The sequence below is a fragment of the Dufourea novaeangliae genome, unplaced genomic scaffold (genome assembly GCF_001272555.1).
Source record: "Dufourea novaeangliae isolate 0120121106 unplaced genomic scaffold, ASM127255v1 scaffold344, whole genome shotgun sequence".
NCBI classification, from domain to species: domain Eukaryota; kingdom Metazoa; phylum Arthropoda; class Insecta; order Hymenoptera; family Halictidae; genus Dufourea; species Dufourea novaeangliae.
In genome coordinates this window covers 80,862-93,416 of record NW_015374220.1, presented here as the reverse complement: position 1 = coordinate 93,416, position 12,555 = coordinate 80,862, and the positions used below count along the sequence as shown (strand labels likewise).

At 32.1% G+C, this 12,555-nt stretch overlaps 3 protein-coding genes across 3 annotated transcripts; 2 read left to right on the top strand and 1 right to left on the bottom strand.

Moving 5' to 3' along the window:
* The first annotated feature begins 227 nt into the window (after window positions 1-227).
* On the top strand, window positions 228-1,200 carry LOC107192380 (M-phase phosphoprotein 6). The gene is made up of 3 exons (XM_015581610.1): window positions 228-275; window positions 379-479; window positions 853-1,200. Exons 1-3 carry the CDS (start codon window positions 228-230, stop codon window positions 1,151-1,153), a joined length of 450 nt encoding a protein of 149 aa, XP_015437096.1. The 3' UTR covers window positions 1,154-1,200.
* A 3,980-nt stretch (window positions 1,201-5,180) lies between these two features.
* On the top strand, window positions 5,181-5,896 carry LOC107192373 (chaperone protein dnaJ 1, mitochondrial-like). Its single transcript, XM_015581601.1, has 2 exons — window positions 5,181-5,754; window positions 5,873-5,896. The coding sequence occupies exons 1-2, from the start codon at window positions 5,230-5,232 to the stop codon at window positions 5,894-5,896; spliced, it is 549 nt and encodes a 182-aa protein (XP_015437087.1). The 5' UTR covers window positions 5,181-5,229.
* A 352-nt stretch (window positions 5,897-6,248) lies between these two features.
* LOC107192378 (vacuolar protein sorting-associated protein 37B) lies at window positions 6,249-7,879 on the bottom strand. The gene is made up of 4 exons (XM_015581608.1): window positions 7,699-7,879; window positions 6,901-7,072; window positions 6,723-6,805; window positions 6,249-6,634 (listed from the first exon to the last, which is right to left on the bottom strand). The coding sequence occupies exons 1-4, from the start codon at window positions 7,828-7,830 to the stop codon at window positions 6,368-6,370; spliced, it is 654 nt and encodes a 217-aa protein (XP_015437094.1). The 5' UTR covers window positions 7,831-7,879; the 3' UTR covers window positions 6,249-6,367.
* Window positions 7,880-12,555: the final 4,676 nt, after the last annotated feature.

Sequence of the window (12,555 nt, the reverse complement as noted above, 5' to 3'; positions counted from 1 at the left end):
AGCATGCGCATGCGCACGAAGGCTCCCATGTGGGAGAAAATCCCACGTCCTGGCATCACTGCCGTGGACTGTCCAGTCTCTGATCATTTCTGATCTGTGCTGTATACGATTGTATAGGAGTTAATTAGAGTTAATTGTAAGAGATTTTTATTGAGTTCCTTACGAAACATTATAGACTGTCGTGTAAATGTAATTATTTTATAGATTTTATATTTTAAAATAGAGCAATGAATTCAAGCAAAGCAAAGTTATCGAAAAGTATACTGGAAATGAAAGTAAGTTAAAGAGGTTAAAAAGCTTCTACGGATTTCAATGTGTATAACAAGAAATTGTATAAAAAAATTATTTATTTTATTAATTTGTATATTTTTTATGTAGTTTATGAAACGTACTAAAGAAAAAGTAGAAAAACAACAATTTCAAGAAGAAGGTGAAGAATATTTTGGAAATGAAGTCACAAAACGTATGAAGAAGGAATCGTAAGATTTTTTTAATTTTTTGAATCATGTAAAACTTTAAACAAATACTAAATTAGTTTATGGAAAGATTAGACTTTTTGAGGACTCAATAAATTTCTAAACATATTTTGGTGGTAAAATGTAGATTACTAAGTTGCAGACATTTAATATTCATGTATATAAATCTATAAGTAGTTGTTTTGATGAAATAAAAGTTTATTATTTTTAGTAAGATGTGTATCTGTATAAAGATTTATAAATGAGGTAGAATGAATCAATAGTCTTGTATTAAAATAAAAATAAATAGTTTATGTTATATAAGTGTATAACATATATTTTTAACAACTTTAAATATTAAAGAATTAATATCTTATTTGTTCATTTTTTATTTTAGTGAAAGATTCATCATTGAACCTAGTTACATCTTTTGTGAGAAGTTAATTGATGGCAGAGTAAGTTATCAGGGAATGAATCCTGAGGTGGAAAAGTTAATGGAAGCTGAAGAAAAAAATAAATGTGTTTTATTGGATATAAAGAATGATACAGATATTTCAGATGAACAAATGGTAGAACATTGGAAAGGCTTAAGGACTAAAATAAAATCTAAATACACAAATGTAGAACAAATACCAAAAAGTAATACTAAATGTGAATCAGTGCCAAAGAAGCCAAAATATTTAAAGCCTCAAGATTAATATTAAATATTAATTGTTTGTACATATTCAACTATTGATTGTAATAGAACTTTCTTCATAACATTTATCTGCTTAATTTATAACCTTTGTTTTAAGTACTTTGTAAACTCTGTACATAGTAGAAAAATATAAACAATTTGTACTTCTGTATGTATAGTTGAAATAAATGTTATATTTGAAAAATCTATTTTTTATTTTGTTTGTAGTATACAGTAATTCTGATAAAAATAACGTTATTTTAAATGGTTATTGAGAATTACAAATTATTTTTATTAATTGTATTATTCTGAACAAGCAGTTTTCTAAGAGTTTTCCCAAATAAATTCTGTGTACCATCTTTTTCTAAATCTTTGATCCCAAAGAAAATTGGAACTGTTGTCAAAAAATTCAACTCCAATACTTTCAAATATAGTTTTTATTTTTCCTTTGTTACGAAGCTATAGGAAAGTATTCATAAATGTACAATGTTATTATACTTAGAACCTTATACGTGCATCTCAAGATGTTTCTATATAGATTAATACATACTTTTAAACATACTTTAGTAAGATCGATATAGCTTAGCCCATATAGTTGTTTCATCATCTCAAGTTCCAGGCTTGACTTCTGCTCTAAGAGTACCTAAGAAAGCAAATGAATTGGTGTGATAGTATAAATATTTGGCCTTAATGGTGTTAGTCTGCAATTTGTAATTTAAAACAAAAGCTCATTCCTTCAACTTTTTCAATTCTAACTTTATTCTAAATTCTAGATAATTAATAGTTTATTATAAAGACATGTTATTTTAATATACAAGATAATTTTAGGAACTGGGCTAGGTATAGTATTGTTGCAAGTGAAGATAGAAAAATTTTACAACGTCCTTTCCTTCCTCCTTATCTTTCAGCGGACAGGTAACACTGCTCTTTTTTCGATATTCTTTCAAAATTCGTATAAATAAATGCTTTTCAATATCACTATAATGCTTTTTTGTTGCCATATTTTTAACACAAAATACTTAGAACGTGGTACACATGTGGGAAGAATAACGAAACGCAATGCAGACGTATTTTCAAAATCATTTCTCATTGGGTGGTACAGCGGAAAGTTTCCGATGTTTGCCGAAGGTATTAATAAGGTTTGCTTAAGCATTTGCTTGACTAAGAAGTTCTTAAGCATCTACGTATTCAATAAAAACTTCTTAAGTTTTTACTCTGAATACACGAAGTCTTAAGTTTACCTTATTCGAATAAGGCGATTTTTGTTAAGAAATTCGTAAGCAAATGCTTGAGGCGCGACTATGAATCCATAATACTTCTGACCACAAGAGCGTGGTGATATATTTTCACACTGAATCGATAACGTTAGGTATTGACACTGAAATGGTAAGGGGGCTTCTGACGCCCTGGGAGTATGGAACAGAAAATTACATTGCATGTTAGGTCTATTCTTATATCTCGTCTGTGGTGATACCAGTCTATGGTGATTAGAGAATCACCAACGGTGATTTATCACAAACTTCAATAACGACCGTGATTGCGATTTTTTTATTTTGAGTGAATTTGCTCACTGCGATCGTAAGTCCTTGATATTTCAACAGAAAATCGTATTCAATATGATTTTACGATAAATTACATTACTATTCGTGTTTGTAAAAATCAGTAGAAAAGAACAAGAAATTCTAAAAGAAAGATATGTTAGGTAACATGTACATTATTATTTATAGTCATTAATTTATTCATTATTCTTCATTGTTTTTAATTATTCCTTCACTTTATACGATATAACTTGAATTTTTGTTTTGATGTCGTTAATATAATCTGTCCAACATGTGGCCCGCGAGTCATTTCGCCAGACGATGCGGTCCCCACCATCACTCAGTCCATTCAGTGCAATTCAGTGGGCCACTACTCGGCGAGTAGTACTTACTAAGTACTACTTAGTAGTTAGTACTCGCTTGCGCTGCGGCTGCGATGCGATCGTGGGGCAAGAGGTACGTGCACGGTGACTGCAGGTAGGAATTTGTGGAGCGTCCGAAGTGGGGACAGTCAGAGCATGTACACACGCTTTCTTGCCTCTATACGTTGAGCTTCTTGTGGATATAGAGGGGGGTCATTCCCCTCACGGGTGTACAACTCAGAGGTTTTTCTTGGTCGATTTGCAGCGCCATTAGTGATAAGGGCCGGTACTAAAACGAGTGCCGGATATCCGGGACGCGTTTGAATTTCGGAACGATTTATAATAGACGAGACAGTGAATGACTGGCGGTTACTGTATGAGATCGTGTATGATAAATTTGAGTTGTAATAAATTTGATATTAGGTGTTCGCAATTTTAAATGTGTTTATTAAATTTATTACATAATATACGTATATTATGTAATAAATTTAATAAACATGTTTAAAACTGCAAACAACTAACATTATATTTATTATAACAAATTTATCACACACGATCCCATACAGTAACCGCCAGTCACTCACTGTCACGCTCAAAATTTAACATGATATAGAGAGACTATGTAATAAATGTAATACAGATTTAAAATTTCGAACTAATAACAAATTTATTATAATAAAAAATTTACCATACACAATCCCACATAGTAGTCACCAGTTACTCACTGTCATGCTAAAAATTTTACATTACATACATACAGTATACAGTCAGTTATTTCCTAAAGTATTTGAAATACCAGAAAACTCTCGTGTTTCAAATAATTTAGGAAATAAGGGACTGTATACTGTATAACACAAACAATACATACGATACATGCATACTACATTCTTCTATACTTTTTTACATAATAGTCCCTAGCCATCTTGCACACACAATCATGCACGCCACATTCATCAAATGACTGCTTTATATCTGAAAAATAAGTGAAAATGACTGTAAGTATGTGCACACATAAATTTCATAAAAATTGATTTAGTCTATAATATAAACAAACTTACCCAGTTCCTCAAACTGGCTTTCTGCAGTCAGAGATGTGCCATCTTCTGATTGCACCATTTCATCTAAAAAATAAGTAATATTGAAGGAAAAAATACATTTGCATGTAAGTTACATAAAAATAAAACATAATACTTATTCTTAGCCTTTAAAATGAAGTCGTCCTTTCTTGTGGAAAAAATACATACCTGGCTTGAACTCCCTCCACCAAACGTGTTTTATCCACCGAGTACATAGCACTACATAGAAGTACATGTGTCGAAAAATACGACTTTAGCACCATTGGTGATAAGGGCCGGTAGCTTATGACTGACCATACTATTCTAATGGGAGTTAACAGGCCGTGATTCCCCTCGGCTGAAAGAGCAAGCCGGTAGGGGCGATTATCGATTTTGGCCCGCGGGCCACAAATTGGATAGGCCTGAATATATAAAATATACAGATTATGTGTCGCGTGTAAAGAACTGTTAAGTTTCTTCACCAATTAGAAACGATTACGAGAAATCACGAGTAATCACTGAAAAATCACCGTAATTGGGTACGAACGTGATCGAATCACGAGTGATTCACAAGTAGCAGTTGACGCCATCTCTAGCGGTGATACATCATCGTTAGTGATTTTGAATACACACTCCCGCGATAACGTAACGACTTAACATAAATTTAGTACACTAAAATTGCTACTAATTATTTTAGAAATAGTGATGTTTCTCAAAAATAGTATACATATATGTAGATTTTGTGATTACAAATCAGATTCAATTACACGCATGTGTTACATATGTAATCATATGACTACTAGATATTGAATATTGAATATAACATGTAAAATATTTGCACTATAATTGTATCCTGTGTGTTCAATTTGCTATTTTTATACCCATATTTTCAGTAATAGCATATTGTGTATACTAATGCATGTATTTCTTTCTTTGACATATAGGTTATAACACTGTAATGAGTGTTTCTATCTTATATAATATGAAGCAGAATATGAAACCCGCACTTATTGTGTAGGGTAACCTGTAAGAAAACTATACAAAAGAATTGTATACTTATTTATACTGTGCACATACTGTGTATGTCCATAATAATTCTGGTTATAGAAAAATAAAAATTAATGTGAAACTCTAAGTAGTAGTATGTTTACACAATTATCAGTAGTAACATATTCAGGTATAGGAATTATGGCGACGATGTTACGGCAGTATATATTGCCAATAAATATGAAAATGAATCTGTCTACACAATCTAAAACTCATTATGATACATTGAAATTGTCTCCAAAGGCCACGCACAATGAAATAAAATCAGCATATTACAAATTAACATTGGAATATCATCCTGATAAAAATAAAAGTGAATCTGCAAAAGAAATATTTCAACAACTTTCTGATGCATATGAAGTACTTGGTAACCATAAGTTACGCAAACAGTATGACAGGACTATTGCAGTTAAACGTATAAATATAGATGAAATACAAAGAACCTCAAGTCGACAAGAACATACTGTTAAATCAACAGATAAAATATATAACTTTGATGAATGGTCTCAAGCACATTATGGGCTGATTTTTCAAAAATCTATGTACAGAAAAAGTCAACGTGAAGAGTATTTAAAGCGTATGAAATGGCTGCATCAAGACGAAAAATCATTGACAAGGAAAGTTAATCTTGCAGCAATAATTACTATTTTAGTTTTTATTTGTCTATATATATACGATAAAGATACTGATAATGATAAACCAATAAAATAAATATAATTGATATCAACAATACTTTTAGCAAATTTGTGTTTCATTAACTTAAGATGGTATTATGTAGAAATATTGTTATTAAAAATAATATTATCCAAAGTATATTTTATTAATCCTTGTTCATAGATGTCAATATATTAGAATATTTTTATTTTGACAAATTTCTTCCAAAATTTTACATTCAGTAAATAAATAACGAGATTATAAAGATTTTACATATTACAAACAATCATGTTCAAAAATATTAGATTGAATACCAATTAATAGACATTTGTATGAAATGAAACCCCTGTTAAGATGTAATATTTCAATTTTCAACGTTTTCTCTTACGAATTATTTTATAATTAAAAGTAATATGAATATTTGTGCTGTGTTTTGGTATAAATCTTCAAAAAGACATGGAAACAATGTAGCGTCTTTATTTTGTAAGATATAGTTATTCAGAGTACATAGTTTTAATTAAATAGTAAATATTACTCTTTTGTAAGAAATAACGGATTTCATAAGCCTCAATTCAGTAATTTAATAGGGCCTATAATGTGGTAAACCAGATGGCACGGGCATAGGCATAGAAACAGGTCCAGTTGGATAAGGAATTGCAGGTGCTATACCAGGAAAATTAGCAGCAATTGGATAACCAGGACCACCAGAGGAATGGGATTTTCGTATTATCTCTTTTAACTTATCTACTTTTACTTTACGTAGATGCATTAATTTTCTTCGTGACAGAAATTGTTCTAAAAATTCATCTACTTCCATGTCACCAGCCAAAAATTTCTCAGCAATAGTCTGTACATTCATAATACAACAGAATTATTTTAAGTGGGTTGTGCATATATTACAATTTTAATGATTGTTAATATTATACATATTATACCTCTGACTCTTCCTCAATTTCAGCAGCAGCTGTCTGTAATAGATCTAAAGCTGTATCGACAGTCATTTCTCCAGACTTTTCCTCTAAGAACGTAATATATATGTTTATAATATCAAAATGTATATATTTATTAAACTTAAATATAATTAAATATAAATCATATACTGTATGAGCATACTTAATTCCTCCAGTTTTGCTTTTACATTTGCACATAACTTATTTCCAGTTTCACTAAGCTCTATCAAAATCTGTTTACCGTCTTGTAGTTCTGGTTGTTTAGATAAATTAAACTCTGCCAAAGATCTATTGCTTGCCATTAACATTTCTTTCTCTGCTTCCAAATCTTTAAACTGTGTTGAAAATAAGATTTACATTAATGTATAATGCATGTAAATTCTCAATATACATTGAAATAATGGCAGGATGATATAAAAACTCACATGAAACAAAAGATACAATATCATATATAATATGTTACTATTTTGCAATAATATCACCTTAAAGTTAACAGAATAGCTCTAGGACAAATAATAGTTTACACATATTATTAAAACAAACACTGCCAAATCTACTGAAATAAACTTTTCTAAAGGCAAACAGGCAGACACTGTATCATTTTGAGAGAGTTTATAGATGATCCTTTGTGTTATGATTAGACTATGGATTTTATGCGTTTATAAACTATAGAGCTCTGTGAAATACAATGAAAGACAAAATTTTCATCAGATATAACAAGATTCTTTTTTTATTCTAAACCCAATGAGATACTTTAGAGGAAAAAGAAATTCGTACTTTTGCTCGTGTTTTTATAAATCATCTTATAACATGTTATTTTGCATAAAAATCTGCAGTCTAGTTATGATATATCTATGAGCAAATTCAAATCTTTTTAAATCATCTCAAATACGTCAACGTATGTCTAGTAGATTATAGATATAATAAAATTAACAAATGCTACAATACTAATAAAATTTACCTGCTTAATATCTTTCACAATATCCTCAAATTTGTTATCATTGTTTAATAAGTCTTTAAGTTCATCATTAGTTAAGTGTGTAAGTAAACCCAATGCTGCCGGTATATCAAGTTCTTGATTTGCTTTAAACATTCTTCAACAATTTCTAACTCTGTAAAACTATATTTAGATTCATGAATTGTTTTGTTTCAAGCATAAAGCACCATACGAGGTTACACCACAAAATGTTTATAATTTTTATTTAATAAGCAAGTTAATTATAATTATTACAATCTGATATCTATTACAACATTAATAGTTCTCGAGACGGACTGCCAAGCTTCAAAGAAATTTAAGCAGTATCAATTTTACCAGTGACTACAGATATACTAAGACTATGGATTCCATTGTTGTCGAGGAGTTATGAAAATGTGTCTTGAGAACGAGCGCCATTTGCTCTATTTTACCATAAGAGTATGAACACTTCGCACTGCAGTCACAGACGAGATACAGAAAAGGTTATTCACAGAAGTTGTTCAGTATGAAGAGGTCTATTACTTAGTAGTAACAAGTTTTTCGTAGGTGGAGTATCTTCTAAGATTTCAAAGTTAATTATGTCATTTTTATTCATGATATTAAAATATTATGGAATAAGATACTTTTATTACATAAATCGATTCTTCCAAACATTCTGCGTAATAAAGTATTAAGGTATTATGTGAAAAAGTTAATAATTCGTGACATATTTTGTGCGTGGTTTCCGTACGGATAACGGTGGCGCGGGAAACGAATGTCTACTGTATAGGAATAGACCCGAATACACCCACATGCCCCATGCAATGTAATTTTCAATCCCATGCTTCGGGGGCGTTAGGCAATGATGCCAGAATCGTGGGACGAATTACCCCCACTACTCCTTCACTCCGACCTACCATCGTCTCCCACTATGACGTACCGGCGTTTCCCACTTTACGTCCACCGTGCTGGCAGACACAAGCAATACAAGCATATCTCAGCCCTGTCGTGTGCGCAGCGCTGGCCGTCGAGAGACGGTGAGCTATAGTGGGAAAAGAGGGGGGTCTATACGTCCCACGGATTCTGCATTCGAGAGACAGCGAGGTATATTGGGAAAAGAGAGGGGCTAAACCGTACCACGCATTCTGACATCACTGCTGCCTTGGAAACTTGTTCGAATACCACACCTCTGTGACGTTAGCTGGACAACTTTAACTTTTTAACTTTTCATTATACTTACATTTAACTTTCATAGGACACATGACGAAAAACAGATATTTCTGGTTCGATTGTCTTTTCGGATGAATCAATCGATGTTAGAAAGGTATGCTAATGATTGGTAACCTAATTGATTGATTCCTCCAAAAAGACAATCAATCCAGAAATATTTGTTTTATCGACTGCAAACATGCGTTCGTACACCTGTATCCTGTATCCGCCAGATGACATCGTTCTTTCGTTTTTTATAGAAACTAAGCACCACCAAATGTTTTAATTAGGTAGCAATGACCACCAAACGATTACGCATTGATTGAGCATTTCAAAAACTGAATCCGGCGAAAAAAAATGTTTCGGCTAACTTCACGGTCAAATTTTGATCACTTAATTTAATTACAAAAGAACGCGTGACCACCAAATGTTCTAATTAGGCCACCAATGACCACCAAAGGACCTCCAATTGATTGGGTATAATGAAAAGTTAAAAGGTCATAGTTGACCCCGCCTGAATCCCAATGCGGCAGTTTTACTTTTTATTTTTAATTATTTGGTAATTTCACTTTGTAACCTTCAGTAAAATAAAAACTTAAACAATATTGATTTATGAAGCATTTAAAAAGAAGAAAATAAATGTTTTCCACTTCAATATTTAAATTTTTTATTATATACATACATGTTATGTTGTATATACATAAATTATTTTTACAACTAGATCTTATCCTTATAACCCTACTCATCACTACCCTAAATATTCGTACAAAAATCTATTAGATTTAACTGCAATAGTTTAAAAATTTCGACAGTAATGAATTTCTAAAAGTTGTTTCAGCGGTAGGGGATAGTAAATTATATTAATTAATATAGTCTATGCACAAACAAACTCTAGTGGGGTTCCGTCACATAAGTCTTCGTTGTTGAGAAAATTAACAATAAATATTTTAGAGGGCAGGGTGAGACATAATTTGAAACATGGAAGACAAGATCGGTCTAGCCGAGTCGGTTAAAGCGAGTTATCTATATATATTTATGTATTTATATATTGTTTATTCATGATTGCAGTTATTATACAGGGTGTTTCGTTTAACTGGAAACGGTGGAATATCTCATGAAGGATTAAAGTTATCAAAACAATGTTTGTACAAAAGTTGTTTGGTACAAAGGGGGACATTACGTGGTATAAATAATTTTTCTATAAGTGTAGTAATGGGCGAGGTATCAAAGTCAAGTTAATTTTTTTAAATAGAACCCTGTATTTTTTTATTCATATTATGATAGTGTTTGTTGTAACGAATACAACGAACTGCCACATGATATCATTCCCTGTAGTAGGAAGTGATAAATTAGTAAGATTTTAAGAAGTCAGTTCAACGCAAATCGGCTAGTTGAGCCCTACGTGACGAAATAGAAACAAACGATGAAACAAATGAAAACTGTACGTGTTTTGTTTTCAACAAAGAAATGGCCAACACTGAAAATAATAGTCAGTTTAAGAGTGTTTAACACACTCTTAACCACAGACGTCCGCAAACAGTGTCCACACACACTGCGCGATTGTCCCGTCCGCGAAAAATGTTCACACTGCCCGATTAATTAGATCCGCGAGTGGTTCCTCCGTTGCGTTTAACACTCTACACGTTACACAAAACTAACACTCAAAATAATTAATTTATAACTATTTAACACTAATGTTTAACATACACTAATTAATTTATAACAACTATTTATACTAATTTTTAACCTGCAATAATTAATAAAACCTATAATATTTCGTAAAACCTACAATAATTAATTTGCACTATTTGTAACAACGACGTACGCGATACTACTAAATAATCACTACCTAATCGTTAAATAAACTAAAACTTAGTTTTCCGAACATGAACTCGATTTGCTCGAAGAATGGAAAGGGCTCCGTTCGGAAAGGACGACTGATATTGTTGAACTGATCCTCTCTCGTTAGGATTGATGTGGCGTAATAGGTCGATCCCCACTCTTTCATGGTCAATACTTTTTGCCTTTTGGGAAGGAAAAGCTGCATGGGAAAGTGTTTTGGAGGTTGCGTTTCTCTTCGCATATTCTTAAAGCAACATCTGTATTTTTGTTTCATACGCCACTCGAAGCCACTTAGCCATGATGCCGAGGGTGGGCGAGTCTGGACATTAAAAAATTGTCTGTTGTCTTCTGCACTGCCACCACCCGCGGATTGCCTGTAACGTGTTACTGCCATCGACGAAGTCTTTGCCTATTGTGTTTTCGGCTGTCCCTCTTGACATTAACTTGTAAAAAGAATTTTCAACGCCGAATGCTAACTTCATGTTAGAAACGGTTCATATTACACAGAATGTAGGTATGTGTTTAACAATTTTCTTTATTTTATTTTATGTAGTTTCTTCATGCATCGTAATACAGGTGCGGCCAATTTCATCTTAGTTTCATTCTAATATCATTATATCTTTTGTATGATCCATGTTAATTGCATATTCTTCTTTTGCGGATACAAGAACCTCAAACGCTTGGAGTAAGATCGAAGTGGTAATAAAATGTGCAATGCACATAAAACATACAGTAAGTCAATATTCAATATATCAGGAATAAAGATATTATCCTATCTAGCGAAGCTTCGACATTTATGCTTCATTTATTAATCTCTTTAAATAACAAACGAAAGATGATAAAAAGTATGATTTTATTAGTTCTGTCTTTTTTATTTGCTATTATACGCAGTTTTCTGCGATGCATGTCGACTTGCTTGTTCAGAGCTTCGTAGTACAAGCGCGGCACGTAGCCAACCTACCGCGGGAGCTCCGGTCAGCTCCGCCGGCAGACTCGCGCGCAGATTGGTCAGGGTTTTTCGTTAATATCTTGTTAACAAGGCCTCAAATTACATCTTTGCTAAGGAAAAACTTGTTCCAAATCGCCTCACGAGTGTTTCATTTCAGGGTTGAGTAACATTTTTATTACACCTTGTATATAACCGGAACTCACATTTTCGTAATGAAATTTTATAAAGTTCCAAATATTGTTGTCCTATAAATTCGTAACGTTTTCAATTATTCATGTTTTAGTATTTGAGTTTCTTTTAGTAAGAAATCATGAAATTGACTGACAGATCATTGTTTCTTTACACGAGTTTTCGGCATTTGGCAGTCAATTTCATGATTCTTTACTAAGAGAAGCTCAAATATTAAAAAATAAAAAATTAAAGGCGCTATGAATTTATCAAACAACCTAATATAATAAAGTAAAATTTGGTGTCCATTTGATGGTTCCTTACGATTGTTGCTCTCGAGAATAATGGATACACAATTTCAGAGTAGCTTCGAGAAGTTTTACTCTCCAAGTGCCAATATGTAATGAAAAAACTCGTCGAGAGCTTATTATCAACTAGAACTCTCAGAATTATGTTCAGTTCAGATTTATCTGTGCTCACTTTCTGTAGTACATTTTGAAATAGAGGGAAGATAAGGTGTAATCATGTAAAAAAATGAGGAAAGTATATTATAATAATATATTTAAATGTATACAATTCTCTTAATTCGATTGAGAATAGCGCCAAGCGATCCAAAGTCACGTGACTGTCGCCATGTTCTTGATTGTTTAGCTATAATGTGTAAACTGGTGTAAACTGCATGCGCGGTAACACTT

Excerpts from the sequence above, each read along its gene's own strand:
- LOC107192373 (XM_015581601.1), top strand. The coding sequence starts at position 5,230 with ATGTTTACACAATTATCAGTAGTAACATATTCAGGTATAGGAATTATG. Across the intron at positions 5,755-5,872 it reads AAAAATCATTGACAAGGAAA|CAAATTTGTGTTTCATTAAC; the intron begins GTTAATCTTGCA and ends CAATACTTTTAG.
- LOC107192380 (XM_015581610.1), top strand. The coding sequence starts at position 228 with ATGAATTCAAGCAAAGCAAAGTTATCGAAAAGTATACTGGAAATGAAA. Across the intron at positions 276-378 it reads AAAGTATACTGGAAATGAAA|TTTATGAAACGTACTAAAGA; the intron begins GTAAGTTAAAGA and ends TTTTTTATGTAG. Across the intron at positions 480-852 it reads AAACGTATGAAGAAGGAATC|TGAAAGATTCATCATTGAAC; the intron begins GTAAGATTTTTT and ends TTTTTATTTTAG.
- LOC107192378 (XM_015581608.1), bottom strand. The coding sequence starts at position 7,830 with ATGTTTAAAGCAAATCAAGAACTTGATATACCGGCAGCATTGGGTTTA. Across the intron at positions 7,073-7,698 it reads TTGTGAAAGATATTAAGCAG|TTTAAAGATTTGGAAGCAGA; the intron begins GTAAATTTTATT and ends TTTTCAACACAG. Across the intron at positions 6,806-6,900 it reads AGCAAAACTGGAGGAATTAA|AGGAAAAGTCTGGAGAAATG; the intron begins GTATGCTCATAC and ends TTACGTTCTTAG.